The sequence below is a fragment of the Alternaria rosae genome (assembly GCF_020736505.1).
Source record: "Alternaria rosae strain MPI-PUGE-AT-0040 chromosome Unknown BKA58scaffold_2, whole genome shotgun sequence".
Classification (NCBI taxonomy): Eukaryota; Fungi; Ascomycota; class Dothideomycetes; order Pleosporales; family Pleosporaceae; genus Alternaria; species Alternaria rosae.
Genome location: NW_025763571.1, coordinates 1332257 through 1355561, shown reverse-complemented (window position 1 = coordinate 1355561; position 23305 = coordinate 1332257). Strand labels below are relative to the sequence as shown.

General features: G+C 54.4%; 11 protein-coding genes across 11 annotated transcripts; 4 read left to right on the top strand and 7 right to left on the bottom strand.

The window, feature by feature from the left end:
- Positions 1-44: 44 nt before the first annotated feature.
- Positions 45-1260, bottom strand: BKA58DRAFT_86802 (RAVE subunit 2/Rogdi). Its single transcript, XM_046176075.1, has 3 exons — positions 925-1260; positions 575-877; positions 45-527 (listed from the first exon to the last, which is right to left on the bottom strand). Exons 1-3 carry the CDS (start codon positions 1174-1176, stop codon positions 162-164), a joined length of 921 nt encoding a protein of 306 aa, XP_046028825.1. The 5' UTR covers positions 1177-1260; the 3' UTR covers positions 45-161.
- A 48-nt stretch (positions 1261-1308) lies between these two features.
- Positions 1309-2899, top strand: BKA58DRAFT_376326 (SUR7/PalI family-domain-containing protein). The gene is made up of 3 exons (XM_046169507.1): positions 1309-1730; positions 1790-2270; positions 2321-2899. The coding sequence occupies exons 1-3, from the start codon at positions 1718-1720 to the stop codon at positions 2574-2576; spliced, it is 750 nt and encodes a 249-aa protein (XP_046028824.1). The 5' UTR covers positions 1309-1717; the 3' UTR covers positions 2577-2899.
- On the bottom strand, positions 2875-5979 carry BKA58DRAFT_417596 (uncharacterized protein; the record flags this gene model as incomplete). Its single annotated transcript, XM_046172641.1, has 9 exons — positions 5857-5979; positions 5731-5806; positions 5663-5672; positions 5409-5611; positions 5286-5363; positions 4497-5225; positions 4356-4446; positions 4281-4288; positions 2875-4166 (listed from the first exon to the last, which is right to left on the bottom strand). The coding sequence occupies exons 1-9, from the start codon at positions 5926-5928 to the stop codon at positions 2875-2877; spliced, it is 2559 nt and encodes an 852-aa protein (XP_046028823.1). The 5' UTR covers positions 5929-5979.
- A 116-nt stretch (positions 5980-6095) lies between these two features.
- BKA58DRAFT_417595 (phosphoribosylaminoimidazole-succinocarboxamide synthase) lies at positions 6096-7454 on the top strand. The gene is made up of 2 exons (XM_046172640.1): positions 6096-6504; positions 6577-7454. The coding sequence occupies exons 1-2, from the start codon at positions 6352-6354 to the stop codon at positions 7327-7329; spliced, it is 906 nt and encodes a 301-aa protein (XP_046028822.1). The 5' UTR covers positions 6096-6351; the 3' UTR covers positions 7330-7454.
- BKA58DRAFT_86692 (PQ loop repeat-domain-containing protein) lies at positions 7419-8707 on the bottom strand. Its single transcript, XM_046176073.1, has 3 exons — positions 8415-8707; positions 7915-8341; positions 7419-7859 (listed from the first exon to the last, which is right to left on the bottom strand). The coding sequence occupies exons 1-3, from the start codon at positions 8489-8491 to the stop codon at positions 7509-7511; spliced, it is 855 nt and encodes a 284-aa protein (XP_046028821.1). The 5' UTR covers positions 8492-8707; the 3' UTR covers positions 7419-7508.
- On the bottom strand, positions 8708-9923 carry BKA58DRAFT_86691 (uncharacterized protein). The gene has a single exon (XM_046176072.1). It carries the CDS (start codon positions 9524-9526, stop codon positions 8924-8926), a length of 603 nt encoding a protein of 200 aa, XP_046028820.1. The 5' UTR covers positions 9527-9923; the 3' UTR covers positions 8708-8923.
- Positions 9924-10687: 764 nt separating this feature from the next.
- Positions 10688-14056, top strand: BKA58DRAFT_435706 (uncharacterized protein; the record flags this gene model as incomplete). The annotated part of the gene is made up of 2 exons (XM_046173365.1): positions 10688-10881; positions 10966-14056. The coding sequence occupies 2 exons, from the start codon at positions 10688-10690 to the stop codon at positions 14054-14056; spliced, it is 3285 nt and encodes a 1094-aa protein (XP_046028819.1).
- A 508-nt stretch (positions 14057-14564) lies between these two features.
- On the top strand, positions 14565-16029 carry BKA58DRAFT_426897 (uncharacterized protein; the record flags this gene model as incomplete). Its single annotated transcript, XM_046172969.1, has 5 exons — positions 14565-14941; positions 15052-15268; positions 15382-15631; positions 15708-15836; positions 15904-16029. Exons 1-5 carry the CDS (start codon positions 14902-14904, stop codon positions 16027-16029), a joined length of 762 nt encoding a protein of 253 aa, XP_046028818.1. The 5' UTR covers positions 14565-14901.
- A 74-nt stretch (positions 16030-16103) lies between these two features.
- Positions 16104-17953, bottom strand: BKA58DRAFT_376313 (threonine dehydratase-like protein). Its single transcript, XM_046169506.1, has one exon. The coding sequence runs from the start codon at positions 17917-17919 to the stop codon at positions 16204-16206; it is 1716 nt and encodes a 571-aa protein (XP_046028817.1). The 5' UTR covers positions 17920-17953; the 3' UTR covers positions 16104-16203.
- A 1733-nt stretch (positions 17954-19686) lies between these two features.
- On the bottom strand, positions 19687-20677 carry BKA58DRAFT_398078 (uncharacterized protein; the record flags this gene model as incomplete). Its single annotated transcript, XM_046171469.1, has 2 exons — positions 19687-20169; positions 20207-20677. The coding sequence occupies 2 exons, from the start codon at positions 20675-20677 to the stop codon at positions 19687-19689; spliced, it is 954 nt and encodes a 317-aa protein (XP_046028816.1).
- A 1739-nt stretch (positions 20678-22416) lies between these two features.
- On the bottom strand, positions 22417-23214 carry BKA58DRAFT_398077 (uncharacterized protein; the record flags this gene model as incomplete). The annotated part of the gene is made up of 1 exon (XM_046171468.1): positions 22417-23214. The coding sequence occupies one exon, from the start codon at positions 23212-23214 to the stop codon at positions 22417-22419; it is 798 nt and encodes a 265-aa protein (XP_046028815.1).
- Positions 23215-23305: the final 91 nt, after the last annotated feature.

Below are 23305 nucleotides of genomic sequence, written 5' to 3'. Positions count from 1 at the left end.
GGCGGTGTTGATAATGCGCGTGGCACATTATTTGTTCCGATAGCGACGAGCCGATATGGCGCGATCGCACTAGGGCATTCCCGCGGAAAAAGGCGACATGTGAGTGGTGGTTCCGCCCAATGGTCGATGGTGCAATTGACTGCTGTCAAACTTGCGCGGAGTTAGTCCATTTGCTCGTCTCGACCCATGACAATGTTGAGCGCTTTTCGGCTCAACATCACACTGTGTCCCAGAGCGTTGAGCTTTGCCGATGCGGATATCAGAGCGGGGTCTTGGCTCTCCACTCGAATTTTCTCCTTGACGCGGACGTCGTGGTCCTTGTATTTGAATGTGCGGTCGGTCTCATCGTGCGCAGGTGCTCGTGCCCCGCCAAGTGCTGATGCAAAGGTGTTGCGGATGCTGAAGCCAGTGAGCGACGTGCTGTCACCGGCGTTGTGTGGCTCGAGGGTGCGAATTTCGAGAACGAGGGCGGCATCGAAGACGAACAAGTGGAAGGACACATTCGCTGGTAGTGGAGGGTCAAATGTCTGTGATTGTCAGCAGTGCCCGTGTTGGATATTCAGGTGCAGCCTACCTTGTCGTCGACGGGGTTCTCCCACCACGACGGCTGGACATCCGAGTAGCCCTTCAATGCAGCCTGCGCTTCCAGTATATGATCGTGCAGCAGTTGTAGTTGCCCGGATACGAAGTTGGCATTGGTTGCATCGCCGCCCCAGGTAGCCACGTCGATGACGTCGAGGCAGCTGTTGATGGACGTTCGAATGGAGGTGAGCTGAGGCACCACGAGCGTAGGCGCATGCGGAGCAGAGGATATGGCGAGGTCGTAGGTCAGAGAGCCTTTGGGTGGTGGGAGGCTTGCCAGACGGAGCTTGACGTTCTGCACGGTGTGAGTTGCTGCATGGGGATGGACAGTGCAAGACATACGCCTTTGGTGATGCGCGTGCCAACACGAGTAATGAGGCCCTTTAGACTCTCGGAGCGCACCGAAGTCAGCACAAGTGTAGAGCCATTCTCCGACGGCGCGAGCAGGGCAGCACACTCTTCCAGGCCAGCCTTGAGCGACTGCAGCGTCTCGCGGAGTTGCACGAGCAGCCACTCGAGCTCTCGCGCTTGTGACTCTGCCTGCTCGTGCAAGAGGCGGGCGTCATCGATGGGCGGCCATACAGCAGTCGACATGGCGGTGATGGCTTCCAAGGCACGATGCGGCAGATTGTTGGTGTCGGGCTGCCCGAGCTCGATGGCCAGGATCCACTACTCACGCAGCGCATCTCGCTACTATCCGAGGAAGGAAGCCATCCCTGCATCTCTCCGCCCATCTCTTCACGTGCCGCGAACACATCACGCACTTGCAGACACATTAAAGCCCTCCGTCACGATCCGTCGCATCCGCCAGCATGTTTGCAGACAAGCCGCGGACCCTCTGTGTGATTCGGCGTGTCGAGCAGCCTCGGGATGATGCAAAGCGCGCGCGATAGTGCCGTAACCCTGTGCGATGATGGAGCTAGTCGACGACGCCAACAAAGAGCCGATTCACAGGTGCACTACGTCACCCGCTTGGCTGTAGCTCATAAACAAGCTTGCCAGGCCTCTTTTCGTCGCGCGTTTGATACGCAGCTAGCCACGTCCAACCATCCTACTGTAATCGCACCATTGTCGTGCATCCTAATCTTAATATCCTAAACCCTTGCGACGACGACTTCTTTGGCTACCATACACCATGGCTGTAGCTAGTATGTTGCTGCTCGTCACTTCCTCTTTCGGTCGCGCATCTGCTAACACCTCTACGCAGGACCTCTTCTCGCGTTCGGCTCGCTGATCCTGGTCGCTGGAGGCCTGCTCTTCCAATTCCTGACCATCCTCACTGGCGGCGTCAACAAGGCTCCTCTCACCAAGTTTTACTTCCTCGAAGCCACCACGGGCGGTATCCCCAATGCACGCAATCCGTCGCGATGGACCTTCTTCGCCATCTGCGGCGCCGACCCGGACTCTGGCAACAATGCCAACTGCGGCTCACCTGTCCCAGCGCTGCCATTCGACCCTCCTAGGAACTTTGGCACTCAGGAAAACATCCCCGAGCAGTTCATCGGTACCCACATGTACTACTACCTGTCTCGCTTCATGTTTGCTTTCTACCTGATTGCTCTCTTCTTCGCTGCCATCGCTCTCATCTCCGGTCTCCTTGCGCTCTGCAGCCGTCTTGGAGGATACCTCTCTTCCCTGATGACCTTTGTCGCCCTTTTCTTCCAGACGCTCGCCGCAGCTCTCATGACGTAAGCCTACCCATATGTATAACTCAAGTACATCAACTAACATCCATCAGCGCATGGGTAGTCAAGGGCCGCGATGCCTTCCGTTCCGCCGGTTTCGAAGCACGCATCGGCAGATACCTCATGGGTTTCACCTGGGCCGCCGTCGCCTGCTACTTCCTCGCTACGGTTATGTTCTGCCTCGGAGGCCGTCTCGGCGGCGACCGCTCTTCCAGCATGCGCCGAAGCCGCTCTACCAAGTCGAACCGCAGCCGGGGTAGCTTCTTGGACACCGAGTCCCAGCGCAAGCCCAGGGATTACTCCCCATAGTCTGGCGTTGGACTAGTGAGAATTGCATGAGGTCCGAGAAGGGCCACATGGAAGAAACCTGATCTTTTACGCGACGATATCCACGATTTGATTTTGTAAAGCACGAACATAATACCTTGCTATAGCGCGCGAATGACTTAATGCTAGTAATGTACATATGCACATATAGCAAACACACTTTTTACTAAAAGCTACATACATTCAAATTGCCCATGCCTTGCAATTCCTTGATATAGACGCAAGTATTCATACACTACGCTGGCAGAAACTGAACCCATCCATATGCCCGCAGAAGTCATCAACCCTCATCCCCCTCCCACCAAGTCTCAAACATGCCCCCCAAGTCAAACACCTCCTCACGTCCACGTCCCCGTCCTCCAACGCCCTTCTCAACCACAGTCCATAAATTAAATGGTACTAACTTATCCTCACTATCCATCACATCCTCGTCCTCCTCATCCTCATCCTCATCCCCCCCACTAACACCCACATACGGCGTAACCCCCCTACAACTAGCCACACACTCATCCATCAAATTCCACTCACCGGCCGGAACCGCAAGTTCCAATTGGGGGTCGCCGAGCCCCTCGTAGCGCATGATCGGAGGCGCGCCATTGGATAACGTGTATGTTGTTTCACAGCCCGTGAAGCGCGAGATGTACGTATGGGGCTCGCTACGCTTGGAAGGAAGGACGACGGTGTGTGCTTCGTAGGCTGCGAGGGTGGCGTTGTACTGGGCAGGGGTAAGTTTTTGTTTGGTGTAGAAGGAGGAGGCGAGGAGGCGCGAGCGTGCGGTGTGGCCTTCTATTAGGGCGATGGCGGGGTGGGGGATGTAGCGTGTTGTTATCTTCTCTTCTTCTCCTTCTGCGTCCCCATTTCCATTCCCGTTATCTTGTGAAGTTGGAGTCGAAGCAGCAGCAGACCACGGCGCCGCAACACCCACTCCTCCCTCCCCCAAAAACTGATTCCAAGGCTTCACACCACTAACCCAAGGACCCGTGTCGTACTCCCCAACGGGACACATAGCCTCACCCCTCGGATCATAGATAACCTGGTCCCCTGAATCTGACGCTTGTCTCCGGCCCCAGATCGTGACTTCGAACAGGGTGATGGCGTCTCGGACTGCTTTTTCAAACGCGCGGGCGCGCTCTACGTGAGGGAGTGCAGCGCTATGCTGGATGGTTTCTTCAAGTATGAGTTCGTAAGGGAGAACGTGCGCGCTTTCTTGCCAAATGTCGAGTAGGTAGAACCAGATGGATTGCATGAGGGGGGTGTCGATGGGGTGGAAGTCGGCGAAGTAGTCGAGGAGGGTGGCGGCGCAGGTCCAGTATTTGGTTGTGAAGGTGGTTTCGCAGGTGGCGCAGGGCCAGGTGTATTGGTTGCGGTGGTGCAGGCATGGTAAATAGGTGAGAAGGGATTTAATTTGCTTGTAGGCGGTGGGGAAGCATATGTCGTTGCGGCCGAATGTGTAGCGTGTGGCTATTGGAGGTGTAGTGGAGTGGTCTGTTGTCAGAACGATGGGTGGCGGCGGCATTGCGATGGGCTTTAAAGAGCGAGAAGCCATCGCGCTGACAGTTAGTTCTATGAGGTCTGAAATCAGTCAGTAGTAAGAGTATTGTTTGTGGAGGACGAGTAGTAATCGAGGCTGTAAGAGTAGTGCCAAGACTGCCGCCTTGCATAATATTATTAACGTGGGCAGCTCACAATAAGAGCTGTAATAGAAGTGAAGGAGATCCATCGAGCCGAAAGACCGTACCTGGTAGCTCCCACTACGCTTACCACTTCGACATGCGACTAAGTGTACTCATCCTCCCATGTTGCATGTTGCTCAACAGCGCTTCCTCTAGGGCCGACTGACTGATACCTGCATCTGTCCGATGTGAGTAAATCATTCTAAAGGTGAATAATCCCACGACTCACCATCAATGTCGCTGAAGCTGCTGCCCATACTCGGCGTGCCCTCACTACCTTCCTTCCTGGATCGCAGCCCTCCACGTCGTGGGCTGCCGAGTCGGCCTAGCGCGGCGCGGTGGTCCGAGGCTGGGCTCATAGGGCTCTTTGCGGCTGAAGGAGGTCCGCCGGAGCTAGTCATTGACGATGCTGTCTCGGTGGTCGCTATCGACTGCACGTCCATAGACGCTTGTCTAACAGGCGGAGCATTCCTTGCGCGATTGGGTTGCAGAACCTTCTGCTCGGGCCTGCTACTGGTACGAAAACGTGTGTCCTGCGCGTACTTGCTATTGCTGGGTTGCGTCCTGGCCGAAGTCGCAAAAGGTAGACTTGTCTCATGTGAGCCTGAATCATCAACTTCTTGGGTTCCGTCTCCCTCCTCGAACGTCGAAAGCCCTCGCGGTTTCTTCTGCTGAAAACGCGGTGGACGCTTGAAGAGCTGGCTTCGATGCGCTGGATGATCAGTATCCGATAGCGATGATGAGCTCGAGGACGACGAATCGGGAATGTCTGGAGAGCCTGCTTCGTTATCTCGATAACTTGGTGGTGAGATTGGTGCATTTGCTCGGTCGTCGGACCTTCTGCTTGTCAAGTGAGGTCGTTGAGTCGAGCGTGTAGACAACGTTCGAGCTGGCGCCTGAGTAATGGCCCGGGATTGAGTAATCGTGGTGGTAGACGGTGTCCTTGAGAGTGAAGGTTCTGAACCATGTAAGAAGATGTACATACTACGGACCTCAATATTCTTGTCAGAAGACTTACCAGGTATCACTACCTCTGCGCCACGCAGACTCGGACTATCCCTCGAGCGTCCTGCCAACGCAGATGTAGTCCTCCCAGCTACGTGTTGTCAGTATAATCAAATGATAGTGGTGATTTACATACCTCCAGATCCGGCACTGCCACCCCTTCGCATAGCAACACCACCAACAGCAGTCATCGTGCTACCGCCAGTCGGCGAAGATGATGGAGCAGCATTAGAGATGCTGACCTTCTTCATCTGATTGCGAACGTGGTCGAGATGTCTCTCGTACAGCCATGCGGCTTGTTGAAGAAGAAAAGTTGGTGGAACTTGGAACTTGTCGGCTCTGTCACATGGTCAGCAAGGCTGATGCATTACACGGCATGCATGTACATACAACTCGACCCCTACGATACATTAGTACTCGTTTGCGATTTTACAAGGAAAGGGTATCTAAGTACTCACAGTTCAAATCACTGGTCTTCGAGGACTTGGAAATGACCTTCCATAGTTGGCGGTCTCTTTCAGCATCCCATTGTGCCTATGTCGCGGTCAGATGAGCGCCAAAGACGCGGACAGACGCCACTTTACCTGCGGAGGATCTTCAAAGTCACCCCGGATGAACGGGAGACGTATCAGAGCTGTGAACTGAACCGACGACATTAGAGATGATCTGGTCTAGCTGCAAGGACGTAGAGTGATGAAGGGGTGGTTGGGTGAGGTGTGGTGATGAGGCTAAGCGATCGAATGAAGTAAGGCGTGAATCGATCTACGCCCGGGCTTGTGACCGATTAGGCCGGAGCAGCAGTCACGTAACAATGGAAGTAGATGACTACTCCAAACAATCTTGAATTCGTTTACTTACGATTGCGATGATTTTGGCTCAATCTTACACTGCCAATCGTAAAATAATACCTTGTGCTCCAAGGCAACCATCGCAACCTAAATCATGCACCGCCACACCTTCCTCGAGAAAGCCACAGCGGCCCCGCTGCGACATAAAATACTCGACGCGGGATCGTGCATAAATCCCCACCAAACAGTCACTTCCCAAACTCAACACTAAGAAATCAACTCACTGGCAAGATGTCGACTCGAGCAGTAACCACCATCGACATCCAAGGCAAACTGCCCAAGATTGCCTCTGGAAAAGTGCGCGATCTGTACGCGATTGACGATGACACACTACTATTCGTTGCGAGCGACCGTATATCAGCGTATGACGTGATCATGGAGAATGTCAGTTCAACTTCGCCAAAGTTCTAAGATACTTGAAATGGAACCAAGAGCCTCAGTCTAACAACCCCATAGGGCATCCCCGGAAAAGGCGCCCTCCTAACCGCCATGTCAATATACTGGTTCAACTACCTGCCCACCAAAGTCCCCGGCCTAAAAACCCATTTCCTCTCTTCAGAACTCCCTTCCGCCATCCAGGACCAAACCTCGCTCAAGGACCGCAGCATGCAAGTCCGGCGTCTGCGCATCCTCCCCATCGAGTCCATAGTCCGCGGCTACATCACCGGATCAGGCTGGTCCGAATACACCAAATCAGGAACTGTCAACGGAATCAAACTCCCCACCGGACTTATCGAAGGCCAGAAGCTACCGGAACCACTCTGGACACCGAGCACCAAAGCGGAAGTAGGCGGCAAGGACGAGAATATCAGCCCTGAGAAAGCGCGAAGCATGATTGGTGATGCCAAGATTGCGCAGCGCGTTGAGGAACTGTCACTTGCTATCTACAGCGCTGCTGCGGATCGCGCAGAGGAAGTCGGTATTATCCTCGCGGACACGAAGTTTGAGTTTGGCGTTGATGAGATGGGCGAGGTGGTGCTTGTTGATGAGGTACTGACGCCGGATAGCTCGCGCTTCTGGCCTAAGGAGTCATGGGAGAAGAATCTGGGAAAGGCGCAGCCGAGCTATGATAAGCAGTTTTTGAGGGATTGGCTGACGGGTGAGGGTTTGAAGGGGAAGGAGGGGGTTAAGGTCCCGGAGGACATTGTGGCGAAGACGGCGGCGAAGTATAGGGAAGCTTGTGAGAAGCTTACGGGAAAGAGTGCTTGAGGGGTGGTTGTAGCTGCAGTCAGACTCGCGTGGAAGTAGTCGAGATGTGAACAGATGGCGCGTTGATGTCACGTCTGTGCCAGTCATATATATCATAGCAGCAATGGAAGATATTTGCAGATCAGAGCACCTGAGCTGTAGTGATTTGTGTATCTAACAGAGCCTTGCACATATGTTTACTAGTCTCTCCGACCCTGTACAAGCCCCTCCCGCTCCTCCTCATCCTCATCGTCAATATGCTTCCCTGGATGCCTGTACAGCACGTAATGCTGTAACATGAAAATGATGTCAAACACAATAGTAATGTTGCCCAGTCCAAATTTGACTGGATTACCAGTGACACCACTCCAATCATTCTCCAACGCAGAATCAATGCACAACTGTGCAAGCGAAAGCCAGCCACCCGCAAAGTCCAAAAGCATGGGGTATATACTCCAGCCTAATGTCGACTTGCGCTTGTAATTGACCCAGGCCTGGGGTATATACTTGAGAAAGACAGTAAGGAGTTTGACGTAGCCGAGCGTGTAGATCTACTTCATATTAGTATAGTCCCGTAAGGTTGAAAGACGTAGGACTGGAACTCACGACATCGATCCACGCCCAGCCCTCTGCATCATATCCCCGTTCACCTCCATTAATCTTAACCAAAACCACCACAACCCCAATAGCAAGCACACACCCCCACCAAACCCCCAAAATAACCCGACTAACCTTCTGCCTCTTGCCAATCTCAAAGCCCCAAATCCTCTCAAAAAACTGACTGTATATAATCACACACATGACCGCGCCATGTGCCGCGAACAAGAAATCGTTGAACCGCACCGTCGTCTTCGGCGCGTCAGGATGGCGAGCCGCATATTGCGATTTGATCGTTGGCGAGTAGAGGAAGCAGGCTGTGGAGATGGTGTAGCAGGTAAAGCCCAGGACGTTGAGGGTGGGGAAGTCGATGGCGAGACCGAGCGTGGATTTGCGCAGGTAGTTCGATATGGGTTGGGGGTAGAAGGATAGGGACCTGTGTTGTGGGGTTGCGTTAGTTTGGGGTGAGGGGAGGAGGGCATGCTGGGTGGTAGGTGGGTGGTACTGACCACGACAGGAAGTAGGCCCAGCCCAGTACGCGCGATATTGCTCGCGCAAAGGCTTCGAGCTCGGGGGTCATCGTCATGATGTCGGAAGGCGAGGTGTGCACATGTGCGATAAGGATTCTGGCTTGCTCACTATGGAGCGATGAGACAGCCGGGGACGCAGTAAGTGGGAAACGAAAGAATGTGTGCTATGATAGACAGCCAGAAAATAGAAACATGTTGCTGAGACAAGTACTCATGGTGAGCGCCTGATGCTGCGGCGTGTACTGCACATGTGCGATTGCGACAGAGGAGATGCGCGCATGCCCGCGGGATGGATGACAGGGATGTCGGAATGGCTGCTTTCAACGCCGAAGTGCTCATTCGCCGTCGGGTTCATCTCAACCATGCCGACTGTGCATCGTGCCGGCTTTCAATTCAGCCGTATTATCGGAGTTATGGACATTTTGTATTACAAGGACTTCGGCATAGTTAGTGATCAAGTGCTGTAATATCCCAACTCTACAGACTTATTAACCCTCAAGGTATAACTTCAGTCCCTCTGCCTGTGCCTCGAAGGATTCCTGCAGACTCTCTCCAAGTGTCTCCTTCAATACTCCAGCCAACAACCCATTGAACACCTCTATCGACTCATACAAGACGATTCCATTGCCGATATCGCTAAGCGCCTGCCACCGTGTTGATGTGACAGCGATTTCCGCCAAGTAATCCCACGCCAATCTTCCCAACTCCGGCTGCACATGAGTTATGCGCTCAGCGGACAACTGCGTGTGCAAGAGATTATCGGGCGTGTCTTTGTTCACGGGCAACGGAAGCGCAGGGATCTGCACGCGGAAGAAGAGGTAGTTGCCCTCGACTGGTCGCTGCTCAGGTAGGGTGATGTTGCCCTTGGCTGAAGTTGTGACGGCATAACGCACAAACGGGTTCCAGGCTGCGTAGTTGGGGAAGTCGGTGAGTACGTCCCAGGCGGCCGAGACGGTGGATTTGATTTCTATGCGTGCGGTTGCGTTGAAAACGCCGGGTGCTGTGGCTGGGAGGTTCGTGTATTCGGACTGGGCGAGAGCCGCAGGGAGGAGCATCAAGGAGACGAGGCTGAGGAACTTTGACGCGAACATGGTGGATGGAGTGTAGGGTTTTCAGCCTGGGAATTGCATACTTTTGTACCGCAGCCTACCAGAGGCTTCTTGCTGCATTAGCCACATCGCTTAGGAGGCGATGCGAGCGTTATTTGGGATGGCCGTCGCTTACCCTAGAAATGGTAGGTCTTCATAAGCTTTGGGGCAAATCTCCTCTGGGCGGATTACTGGGCTTGAAAACCAATATCTCTAATGCCTGTCCTTGTGGATGGGACGCATGCCGAGCGAGTATGCCTATGTACTGGAGGCCCGGGACTTGTAGATCGTTGACATGAAGCTCACCGCTGGACACTGGCTATCATGGCAGTGAGGTTGGAGGTGCCAGCACGTGCAAGGCGCGGGACGTCTCGCGGCATGTGGGCCATGATATGCATGCAGAGGACGTCACTCCAGTCTCTCGGAATGCTTCGCGGAAACGCCGCATGTGGCTGCCCAACAACCTGCTCAGGCATCTACCGTGCTCGCCGCAGTCACTTGACATCACTAGCAGCGCGCCATCTGCGAATGACTAGAGTCAGCCAAAGAGGGGCTAGATAGCAGCGCAAAGGGCGGTGCCGGCGGCCGTGGTGTTGTGGGCGAATGGAAGGGAGAGGGCGCAACATGCACCTGCATAAGCTATGAGCTTGCCCCTCAGTACCGCGACCTGGCCAGCGACACAACTAACTGCACTTACGACGCCCTGCATACAAACCTCAACACTTGGAAGCTCAGATAAAGCTCCAAGTTGACTCACCTCTGCGTGCCTATCCAGACTTCTCTGCATACGCGCTGAGGGGCCCCCATATCCTAGCGTGCCGCGTGAAGCTCCAGCCCCGCGGTTCAAACGACAGCCACCACGAACCTCCCGACGATACCGAGCGACGACCAGATAGGCCCCGATAACGCGCCGAGTCAGGAACAAGGCACCAGTGTTGTTGTGTATAAGTGTCTTGCTGTGCAAGCACGCGCCCGCCACGTTCACGAGTCCTGGTCACGGAGGCGCATGACGCAACGCCCGTCTAGCATTCATCCCAAGTCACTCGCCGCCGTTCTCATCCGTCGCTACCCCCACAACCTCTCTCACGCCCACGACACATAGCACCTCCTCACGACTGAGCTAGCGCTCCAACAAACCCCTCTACACGCTCTTCCGCAGGTTATATGAGCTCATCGCCCGACAACGCCGCCGAGCATACGACGCCCGTCTCCAACCTCACCTACTTGCATAAGCAGCAGCGCAAGGGCACAAAGGTACAGGATACACCACAAGCTCGTGGCCGCAACACGTCGAGAAATGAGTTGGGAAGAAGAAATAAAGCGGCCGGCAAGGTTACGCGCATATACCCTAGAGAGATGTACGTGAAGCAGCACTGCCCCTTCTTAGATGGAAGGGGCGACGGCGACTCTTGTTTGTCCACAAACACGACTGACTGTCACAGAACCAAGTCACCTTCGTCAGCAAAGCGTCTGTCATCCACGTCTCCGCCTACAAACTACCATGCCACTACGTCTCCATTACTATCGGCGATCGGTGCCACTCGAAACACGGCCGCACAATACACCAACGAGTGGGCCAAGTCAGTCCCCTTCTTTCCAAACTCGGGCTCACCGGGTAATGGTGGCATCGCTATAGCCAGCTCTCCGCCTACCTTTCATAACTCGCCTGGTGCACGAGACGGACTGTACGCACAACAGGCCATGTCAAACTCACCTCCAGGTGCACGACCCTTGAGCCACCCCAACCAATACACGAACTTTGGTGGACGCGTACAAAACTCGCCCGGCAGGGATCGTAGAGCATCTGTGTACTCTCAGCAAGGTGTTCGTCCACCCTCGCAACAATTCATGCCGAACCCGCCCCTGCCGCATCAACCTCAAGCACACTACTATGGCTTGCCAAACATCGACTTTGGCCTCAACAACGGCCAGACCGATGGCATCCAGCCAGGAGAGGGAGGCTACTTCTGTGGCTTCGACACTTTGTCCATGGCGGGAGACGAGGCGGCTCGGTCTACAGAGAACGTGCTGCTTGTTGGGTCACAAGGTGGGCTCGACGTCTTCCGCGTTGAAAAGAGCAAGATGGATATTGTAGGTAGACTAGAAGGCCTTCGGGGCGCTGTTATAGGCGCCAAGATCTTGCCTTGGACCTCGCGGCGCGATCCCTTGGCTGCTTCCCGTCCACTGATTGCGCTCATCCTCCACGGTCCGGTCGTCAAAGACAGCAGAAGCTCCAGTGGAAGCGGCGCATCCTCCGTGGCTGACGATTCGGCCTCTGAGTCACCCAGCAGGCCGTCTTCACGGCATGGCAATCGAGAGGGGCAGATCAGTGGCTACCAAACAACGGTCGAAATTTACTCACTCAAGGAGAAGCGGAGAATGGCTGTCCTGTATCGAACTCCCCTGATACCTCTCACGAGTCCTATCGATAGCCCCATGTTTCAACCTCCCCTTCCAATAGGTGACTTCGTTATTGATGCGAAGGGGAAGTTTGTCGTCGTCGCGTCTGGTGCAAGTGGGGAAGTCTTTGTATTCGCCCCTTACCAAGAAGGTCATTCCGAGTACTCTGAGCGATTCCGCTGCATCGGTAAACTCTGGACTTCTGTTCAAAACCGAGAACGGGCCGTGCATTCAAGCGGTTCCAGTGCCGTTGACGGCAGCCATGACGAGATTCCTCCCGAGAAGTATGGCTTGCCTGTGTTTTCCCTCTCAGATCGTTGGCTTGCCGTTACTCCACCAGCTTCAAGTGCGCTCTATCCTGTCAATGGTGTAGCTCTGACTTCACCTTACTACGAGCGCGCCCCAGGACTTGCGCACCACAGTGTACCGCCTCAGCCGTCGCCCAACTGCGCTGTCGATGTACCCAACGAAGCAGGCTTGATCGATAGACTTACCAGGGAGGGAACGCAGGTTGCAATTAAGGGCGCACGCTGGGCCACCGAGAAGGGAATGCAGGCTTTCAAGAGCTACATGAACAAAGGCCAGCAAGGAGCCAACGTGCCGTATGGTCAAGATCCCATGCAGCATTACTTCCCACCGACTCATGGCCACAATCAGACCCAGCCAAGACAAGAAGCATCTGTAATCTCCGTCTACGACTTGCAAAGACTGGTAGACGCAGAAGAAACGAGGAACAAGAACGCACTTCACCCAGTCGCCACTATACCCGCGGCTCTCGGCTGCAGCTTCATGTCGTTCGCTCCCAGCGGTCTTATGCTTATGACCGTCAGCAAGAAGGGCGACTACCAAGATGTCTGGGATCTGAAGCGCATGAACTTCCGTCGAGCTCGCAAGACGCTGAGGGAACAACCAACAGGACCTTATGTACGACAAGTCGCTCGCTTCACCAGAATGACTGTTGCGAATGTTATCGATGTCATTTGGTCTGCCCCTCGAGTCGACAAACTGGCAGTCATTACCGACAAGGGGACGGTACACATGTTCCCGATGCCTGCGTCGGCCTTTCAATGGCCGCCAGCTCGGCGAATCCGTCCCGCTGCACCCTCAGCTCCGCCAAAGGATGTTGCATCGCCCACAGGCCCTGCTAGTGTGATGAACTCAGCAATGCAGGCTGTCAATAGCGCTAAGCCTTGGTTCGATGCTGTTCGCGCAAAGAACAGCACCGGCGGAACCCGATTCAGTCTCAGTGGCTTGGGTGTAACCCCTGCCGCTGGCGCAAAGTCCGGAAAAGCCGTCGCTGCCAATGTAGGCAAATCCATCAACAACATCCGACATGCGGGCGACAACAAGATGACACTTCCGTCGTCACCCAGTGGTATCAAGCCTTATAGCGTACGTTGGCTTTCCGGTAGAGGCCGTGGCTCGATCGCACTAGCATCCGGCGGTGTACTTCAGATCTGGCGGGTGCAGATGAGAGCTGCGACAGGCAAGGGCAAATCATCACATACTGCTTCTATAACCAAGAAGAAGACTGTGGAGTTCGGACTTGCTCCCATCCCGGATACCGCACTGCCGCCCTCCATTACGGAGCAACTGTTCCCGCAACCCGGTGACCCAGAGCCAACACTTGACTACTATGGTGACTGGCTCCCTCGCGCCTTGCCTTCTCGAAAGCCTACGGTGCCATCCCTCGCACCACTCAGCTTCTCCGAGATTGAGACGAACCCTCCTTACCAGCCCTTCTACACTGACAAACGTGTCACACGTTTTGTCTACTCCAGACAAGCACCCGAGGTTCAAGAGAGTAGCAGCGAATACCAGCCTACGTTACCGGCACTCATCTCCGATCTCCACCACGAAGATAGCTCGTCATGGCTCTTTGGTGAGAGCGTCGAGGCGACACGTATCTCCACGCCAATCACTCAGGCGTATGACTCTGGAGAGGATGATATCACAGGCGTTGCCGCCAGGATCGAGAACAAGCTTGTTCTTCGAGACGGGGAAGAGGAGGTAGAGCAGGTCGTCGTTACTACGCGGCGTCGGCGCGTGAAGAAGGAAGGTATCGACGGCGACGAGGAGGGTTTCTTCGAGGACGATTGCGAGGTATTGGATTTTGCGGAGGACAGGGTGTGAGCGTGTACATTCGCTTTGCCTCATTTCCATTCAACATGTCCTTTCACACACCGACCCTACATTCGCTACCACATTTGCATAAGATCGGGCGTTGGCATCTTGGGTAAGGCGCAGCAATAGGCGCCGGCGTTTCTTCTTTTTGGTTCAGGAGGAACTCGCATCATTAGGATACCACGCAGCCGACAGCGGCCCTCGGCTTGCAACATCACAACACAATTTAGATAGTCAATAGATGGATTAGGAATACCAACTACGCTTTATTTCATGCAACGGGCAAGGCTAAGTGATGTGCTTACAGTCTAGCCTCGCTTCGTATACAAAGATCCGCTGATGTTGTCTTTACTCCATGATTGTGTGTTTAACTCCGTTATCCCCGTTCGCCGACTAACTCCACCGTGTTGGACGATCGGGAGCGGATGGTCGGGGGCAAATACTAGGTCTTCACCGGGGTATCTGGGGTGCTCATTGGGTGGATATGTGTTTGATGTACGTGGCTTTTGCACTGCGTGAATGTGTCTGCACTGTCAGGTCAAGGGGAATGCATGCTTAGAGCACATCAGCCGCACGTTACGTTGGACTGTGCAAATAGTCTATTGCATTTTCGGATACGGAACCGTACGTAATGAGTGGCGGTCGGGCCAGAATTCGATCCCAAGAAGGAAGCTACCCGTGCTGGTAAAGTTGAAGGTTGGGCGTGAAGACGGAAGGCAGTAGTTGGAAGCCTAGGACAGAAAATATAAAGAGAAGGCCACAGCTGCTAACAAAACAGCATTAAGCTCACATCAGCACGAAGAAAAACAACAGTTCCGCTTGGAATTCTTGTAGGCCAACGAAGAAACATCAAAATGTCTTCCACGGACCAAACCATCGTTCTCATCACCGGCGGTACGCAAACACCTCTCTACTTCCTACTCCATATCTTCTTCCCACCTCCCTCCCTCTTCTCGTCACTCCCCATATCCTTCTTTCAGACCCCGACTAACATGTCAACCCAGCCAACGGTGGTATTGGCCTCTCCCTCGCTACCCAACTCCTCGACGACGCCAAATACCACATCGTCCTTGGCAGCCGCTCCGCAGAAAAGGGTGAAGCCGCCGTTCAGCAACTTCAGGAGAAAGGATTGCCTGGAAAGGTGGAGTTGTTGCAGATTGATGTGAGTGACGAGGCTAGTATCGAGAAGGCGAAGAATGTGGTGGAGGGGAGGTATGGTCGGTACATTTATTCCCCCCCTTTCCTTTCCCCTTATCACCTTGTCCACCCCCCCCCCCCCCCCTCCCCCCCGTTCCTCTTCCCTCACTTTGCCCTGCTAACGACATCTCCACCAGCATCGACGCCCTCGTAAACAACGCGGCCATAACCGGCGAAGAACCCGCCTCCTCCTCGCTCTCCACACGCATGACATCCGCGTTCCTAACCAACACCACCGGTCCCGCTGTCATCGTAGAAACCTTCGCTCCTCTTCTCGCGAAAAGCGCGCAGATGGGGAAGACGCCCCGGATTATTAATGTGACGAGTGGAGCCGGGAGTATTGGGTTGAGGAGCGATAGGGGAAATCCGCATCAGGCTATGAAAGTCGTATGTTCTTTTCCTCCACTTCCTTTCTCTGATTGTGGGCTGGTGTCAGTGTGACGACTTTGCTGATATGAGACAGTTACCATACCGCACTTCCAAAGCGGCGCTGAATATGCTTACTGCGTGTCAGGACTACGAATACGGACCTAAGGGGTGGAAGGTGTTTTGCTTCTGCCCGGGGTTCACGGAGAGTAACTTGGGGCCTAGGGTACGTTTGCATCGTTTTCTGGCTTCCCTCGCTGATGTGGGTTGATGTTTGCTAATAATTGCGATAGAACAAAGCGGAGCATGGGGCCAAGCCTACTAGTGAGGGTGCGAGGCCAATGGTTGCTATCTTGGAGGGGAAGAGGGATGGGGAGTGTGGGGGGTTCTTGAAGGCTGAGGGGGGTTGGCCTTGGTAGATGGGTGGAGGTTGATGAGACCGTGGCCTTGGGATGGGGAGTCTGCACGTAGTTGGGAAGATAGTGAGTTGTTGTGAGAAAGTGAAAGGGGTATTTGCATTTGCTCATCCATATCTTTGTTTCACCACATATCCTTACACATATCGCCTTTTGCCTTCATCCTTCCTGCCCATCTCATTGCCTCAAGAACATCTTGTAGCTTGAGCTATCTGTGACCTCCTTGTACGGGTATCCGATATCCTTCAAGAAGCTGGCTAACTTGCTGCTGTCCTCCTCCTTGCACTGTATACCAGCCAGGATCTTTGCAACGTCGCCGCCATAGTTTCTGTAGTGGAACAGACTGATGTTCATTCCCGGTTGCAATGTGTTGAGGAACTTGTACAAGGCGCCACCTCGCTCAGGGAATTCGAACATGTACATATGTTCATCGGCGGCGTTGCTGCGTCCTCCGACCAAGTAGCGGATATGTGACTTTACAAGCTCGTCTTGGGAAAGGTCTTCAGCGGTCATGCCTTCAGCGGCGAGACGTTCAATGAGGTCCGGTAAGTCATGAGCTCGTGTTGCAGCCTTTAGTTCGACACCGACAAGGATTTGGGCTGACTCGGGGCCACAGTAGCGGTAGCTAAACTCTGTTACCGCCATAGGATGAATGACGGAGACGAGCTTAGCAAATGAACCAGGTTGTTCGGGGATAGTAACAGAGAGGATTGCTTCCTTGTTTTCACCAATGGCGGCGCGCTCGGCGACGAAGCGGAGACGGTCGAAGTTCATGTTCGCGCCGCTGGCAATAGCGACCAGACCACGATTGCGATCCGGTGATGGGTTGCGGCTCACCCACTTCTTCAGACCTGCAAGGGCAAGCGCGCCTGCGGGCTCGACAATGGAACGGGTATCTTCGAACATGTCCTTGATGGCTGCACAGGTCTCATCGGTTGTAACCTGGACCACCTCATCGACGACCTCTTGACAGATCCTGAACGTTTCCTCTCCTACTGTCTTGACCGCAGCTCCGTCAGCGAAGAGTCCGACGTCCTTCAAGAAGACGCGCTTTCCGGCTTTGAGAGATTCGACCATTGCATTTGCGTCGTACTGCTCCACTCCTATGATCTTGACGTGTGGTGCTATCCGCTTGATGTACACGCCTGTGCCTGCAATGAGACCACCACCACCCACGCAGCAGAAGACGGCCTTGAGATCTTGCAAGTTTGTCTGTCGCAGCAATTCCATACCAACCGTACCCTGACCCGCAATGACATACGGGTCGTCGAATGGCGGAATGGACACAAGCCCATGCAACTTCTCCAATCGCGCAGCCTCTGCCTTTGCAGCGTCGAAGTCAGCTCCGTGCAGAATGACTGAGCCACCTAGCCGTGAAACGTTCTTGTGCTTGATGTCAGGCGTTCCCGAAGGCATGACGATGGTTGCGGGAATCTTGAGCTTGCGCGCAGAGTACGCCACACCTTGCGCATGGTTTCCGGCGCTGCACGCGACAACGCCTCTCCACCTGTCCTTGGGGTCCAAATGTGCCATCTTGTTGTATGCGCCGCGCAGCTTGAAGCTGAAAACGGGCTGTAGATCCTCGCGCTTGAGCAGAACATTGCATTCTAGCCTGTTGCTGAGATTGGTTGCGTGGGTGAGGGGTGTTTCCTGCACGACTTCGTAGACGCGCGACGTGAGGATGAGGCGGAGGTAGTCGGGGTAGCCGTTGGGCAGAAGGAACGCGTCGGGTATGACATCGTTGGTGCGTGAAGTTGTCGATTCCGAGGGCGGACTCGGGTTTGCGCTGTACTCGGTCAGGGCGAGGCCGTTCTTGGGTGTGCGGGGCGAGACGAGGCCATTGGGACCATTTTCGGGCGTCGTCGGCCGTGAGTAATCGGGTACGGTCGTCATTGTGGTGTTGTGCCAGAAGCGCAGCTTGTTGAGCTTGTCTTTGTAATTTTTGGGCGAGTCATCGGAGGCTCGGTCGGCCTGCATCGGAGGCAGGGGTGCGTCTAGCGTCATGGGGAGCTATGGTGGGGTAGGTAGCTTCCAACCTCGCATCTTCATCTCATCTCGCGTCTGAGGATGAACCCTCCGACATGTCGCGCCCAACGTCTCCTTTTGAATTTCTTCCTGCGGTTCCTACGCGTTCTTCTCGCGTCATGTGCTCCCGCTGTCATCTGCATCTACTAGCTTCGTTTGTCTCCACGTTTGCCTTCGATGCCTCCTGACGGTCTTTGCGTCATCCTCTCTCAGTATCTGGCGTCGAATTGACATGCCACGAACTGCAGGCTCCACTGATGCAATCCAAGGCTAGCATCTATACGACCCCCGTATGCTTCAGAGCCTCGCGCTGGTGCTCGGACGTGCGCGTGGTGTGACGACGTATTCCCCGAGGGAGGCTGTAGTAGTCCGCTTGTCGGGGTGGTCCTGAATGACTGGGCTGCCCTCTTCCAGCTCCGTTCTGCATGTACGAGTGCGTTGGCGGCTCGTACGGTGACTTACAGGAAAGGAAGTGGGGAGCGTTGCGGAAGCACCCACGCGGGCGGCTGGGAATTCTCTCATGTCCTCGTTTGGGCTTGCTGTCAATGCTATGGGAATGTAGGCCGAGGTAATTTGTATGTGGTGATTGAATTGTAATAGGTGTTCACGGTGGCGGTCGATCCTTAGTGCGGAAAGGGCTGAAGCTTTGTCGGTGGCTCGATTTGAAGTTCACAGTCCGTCACGACCCACAGCAACTTATTTCTCCTTCAACTCAACCCAACCTTTCTGACCTTCCTTTTCTGTTCGAGCAGTTGGAAGACCCCATATCCGCCCGCTCCGTCTGCAAACAGCAGGTGGCAGGATAGGCTGGCCGCCTTCTGCACCCTCGAGCGGAGACGGCTTCGCCAATTGCTAACGAGAGCAGGATCTCGAGTACTCTTATAGCGAGTTCAGTGTCGCGCCACCTCATGCTTTCCTGGTATTCCCATCGTGGGCGCATTGTTCGCGGGCTTGGCTTTGAGAATAAGGCGGACTTGACCTCATTGCCGGCTATCCTCCGCTCGACCTCCTCCGCAATCTCAGCACACCACAGAGCCGCAGTCTCAAGATAGCTCTTCTTGTACTGCTTCAGTGGTCATGCAGTACGCGCTGCACTGCAATGGGAGCCTGGCGTTGCCGTGATGTCTCAGCGGAGCGATCCAATCCTCCGATGCTCGGGCCAAACAATCTGCTCTTGCGAATAGGCTCTCCATCTGCCTCTTCAACCATGCTCGAGGGTATTCTCTTCGATCGATTCAGTGGAACAAGGCTGGTCATCAAGCGGACAACTCTGGGTATGCGCTCCCACACCCTACGAAGGGGCGACCTTGCTGACCGAACACGATCCTCAGGCCGCATCGAAGGGCTCCTGTACGGTACGAATTGCCTCCTCTTTACCGCGTATCGACATTCGACCCTCGTCCCAACCACCATTGTGATCGGCGTTGCCCTCTCTACCCCGACCACAATTGCCACCCACACTAGGCAGAGCGTCATCGACCTCATACTCCCGTGGAAGAGGAGGTCAAAGAAGTAACAGCCAGGTCCCAAGCCCGGCGGCTTCAGCGGTCATATCCATCACCATGGGATAACTCTGGCACTTGTGCCGCAACTTCAGAACGAACAACTTATATTGAGGTCACGCGGACGGACTGCTCACAGATCTCGAGCGTTCCAGTCGAGCACCAAGGTGTTGCTGTCGGTCTTTCTGCCTACGCCCCTCTTGTGCAAGTGTTGGAAGATATCCGAGAGCCATTGCCTGGAAAGCTCCCTTGCATGGGTACCAGGATCGAACTTCAGACGAAAGGTTCGCACAGCCAGGTGGCCTCCGTCATGCAAGAACAGTTGGTTGTTGATCCATTTCTTAACGAATGTCCGGTCGCAAGGAGCGTCGATATCGAAGATTATCTTGCCCGTATTGTGGCTGGCTCCGAGATGAACTACTTCTTCGTAGTCAAAGCCAATTTCATCCGCATTTCCGAACGGTTGTGCCAACCCATCTTTTAAGATGGGTTTGTAGCGAATCTTGAAGTCCACCAGGTTGTATCGGTCCTCTCTTACAGATGCGGATATGGCCCACACGTTTTGAGACCTTGAATCTTCCAGCATATGGTTGTCGTACCACAAGACGAAGGTGTTCTGGAAGAAGATGTCCTGGACCATCTCGCCCCCATACGCGGCAGACGCTACGAAGACCGAGAATCATAGGGATCCTTGTCTGGGGCCTATTGTGCTTGTCCCAGTCCGTGCCGGCTTCACCCCTGATGTGGATACGGTCGCTTGGAAGTATGAACCCGCAGCGGAAGGCTTTAGGAAGGTCTTCCAAACGCTTATCATCCAGTGCCATGAGAACAGGGCCTTGGAACGAGCCAAGATGCTCGAAAATCCCTGTCAGCAATTTTTTTGGTAGATCGGATATACCCTTCGCGATCTTTCCTTGATACATGCGGCTTTTTCGAGATGTATGACGGTGCATCGCAGTACAACGGCTTCTTGCGATAGCGGTCCGTTGTGAGCAAACCCTCTTCACCAGGCGCAAGAGCCTATAAATCTCTTCTACCACTTGCGGCAGCCTCCGATCGCGAAGGCCATCCGCGAATTTTGCCTTCGAGATAACCCCACTGGGGAAAAAGGCAGTCGTAGCCATTTGTTAGTCCAGAACTGCCGACATAGAAGTCTCCATATAGTTTGCCCCACCATGTTGCTTCTCGATAGAAAGGAAAGTGCTCTTCGGATTTCTCGCCCATTCCGTCAATACAAAGCGATCGTTGAGGAGACGTCAAGAGCATCAAGAGCATGAGCTGCGCGACACAAAACCTGGGCTTGGTGTTTCCATCGCTAGAGGCGGCATCCCACGTCTTACGCAAGTACGTGTCTGGGGTGGACATCTCCCTAACAAACCAGGGGGCGTCCTCGTCGCCCATGGATGTAAGCCGCAAACCTGGGAAGCGGTTATACACTTCTGCGACCTCGCGTCTACCGTCGTCTATATCTCGCCAGAGGCGAAAGGCGTCGTCCAGCTCTTTCTCTTTCGATAGCCATGCATTGTAGGTCATCGCATCCTATCCATCTCTCCAGACTCGTTCGTCTTCTGTTGTAGTAGGGTGGGGAGGCTTGTGCGGAGTCGCGGCGTCCAGTTCGTTCGGGTCGACGTGAGACGCTGCATATGTTAGCGACAAAGCGGTTTTGCCAGGAGACGACTTACGGGACAGCACGGGTCGAGTTGCATGCTCGAGAGCCGTGAGCCTACCACGTTCCAGGAGGCCGCTCATCCTTGCTCTTGGCTTGAGTCCGTGGGGAGCTGTTGAACTGTCTCGTTCGCGGAGGACGGGCAGCAACCAGGCTCGGGGAGATGAACGCTTGATGGTCGGGCGTCTGTGGCGTAGGAGTCGCAAGCAGTCAATGCCTTTGGTGATTCTGAGAGGAGCAGAACTGCGGCTGTAAAGCGATGGAGAGAGCCGGGTGTCACGTCCTGGGCTTTGAAACCTGACGGCGCAACACGAGGAGGTTTGTTGTGGCCTTCGCGGCGTCAGATTTGCTCCTGAGTGGCCTTCTCGGTGTCCGATGTGTTCCTGAGTGTGCTTTGAGAGCCGTCAGGAGTGCTTCCCGAAGAGGGTGACTAGTTTCGCAGTCGTCCTCGATCTGGGTTGGCGAGGAGGGGTAGTCGCAGACGTTGCAGGTAGCGCCGTTGTCGTTACTGGTATCTTCTCGAGCCCGGCGTAGGTGTGCGAGTCGATGAGAAGAGCTGTTATCGTGGCTGTCACCGTCTTTAGTTGTGGCTAAAAACGCGATGGTTGTGCGAGGCTGCGGAGGTGGCCGATGGCGCGGAGGTGCCTATGGACGTCTCGGATTCGTTGCACTTGTGCCCGCCACTATCTGCGTGCAGAGAGCTGTCGACGCAATATCTGAGAAGGAGGACGTGATTGTGTGTGGCTGTCGTGTGGTGAAGCAATCAAGAGTTCGGAGGCAGGAGTCGTGAGAGACAGACGTAGGCGAACATCAAACCTGAGTCGCCTCAACAGAACGTCACTATAGAGTTCAGACGACGACAGATTACCTGAGCTGTCGGGCCAATCTAGCTTGTATGCAGCAGCTACGCCAGCGACACGGACTATGGTTTTGATAACAGCCATGAAGGATCACAAACGACCTCCTAGCTTCATCTACATCACATATGCACGACTAATCTGGAAACAAGGCTTGTAACAGCGGCTTTCTTTAGCTGAGCTGCAGCAGGTCAACCTACACGCCTATATGCCCTCTATTACTCGTCGCCTCCTCCAAGGTGTTGTATTGCTGTCAGGTTTACCAAACTACAAGCGCATGTCTCCTGGAGACCATCGCGTCACCTGCGCTTTACATTTCCTCCAACGACGTCTTGTTCCTCTAACTTAGGTTCAGAACGAATTCGGAGCCAGGGGGAACATCGGCTGAGCGCCAATCTGGGTGCTGAAGCAGGATGAAGAACATTTGGATGGTCTTCTCGCTCCAGACACGAGGATAGAATGATGTCCTCTCGAAACAACCTGTGAACTGGATACCCCGGACAACAAGACCATCATGCTTATGGATAAAGACTCGGGCAGGTTCGTGGGCAAAGAGACGTGCGCCAAGCTCGTGTATTGTCGGCAGATGAATTTGCTTGCTCAAAGCCAGGTCCATACCCGTCTTCTCACACTGTATGTCCGTCTCAATGTCCATACTCGAGGTGGCATCCCTGGGCAGCTTGTAGTAGCGGGCCTTGATTGGTATACGGCGTCGGACGAGCTGGGGTTCAATTTGGCATGGGAGAAACCACGTAGGCTTCATGCCATGGAGATCCGACACGCTATGCTGAAACACAATAGGGCTCGTGAAGAAAGCGTCGAGCGTGCAGCGTGCAAACACCTTGCTCACAAGCCGAACTTGTAGGATTTGTTGAATATACCCTGAGCCGATGGAGGAGTACGGGTCCGTGTAGCTCTCGCGCTCTTCGTCTTCCCTCCAGGATACTAGGGAATGCTGGATGATATAGAACCTGGGAATGCCTGGAAGCTCAAAAGAGCCTTGGTAATGCACAAGGAGGACACCTTCGATCTGGTTGTTGCAGTGGTACTTCATGATCCGTAGTACTATCTCATCTGGCAGTTTCGGAGAGAATTGTTGGATCACTGAAATCGATCCGTCGTCGGAGACCAGTGTCATCGCGTTGGATCCGGGCGGTTCGAGGTGCTGAGCGCGTTCAGAGTGCTGTCGGCAACTCTGGTGCGGTCGTCGTGGTCTAGGCGGGAGCTCG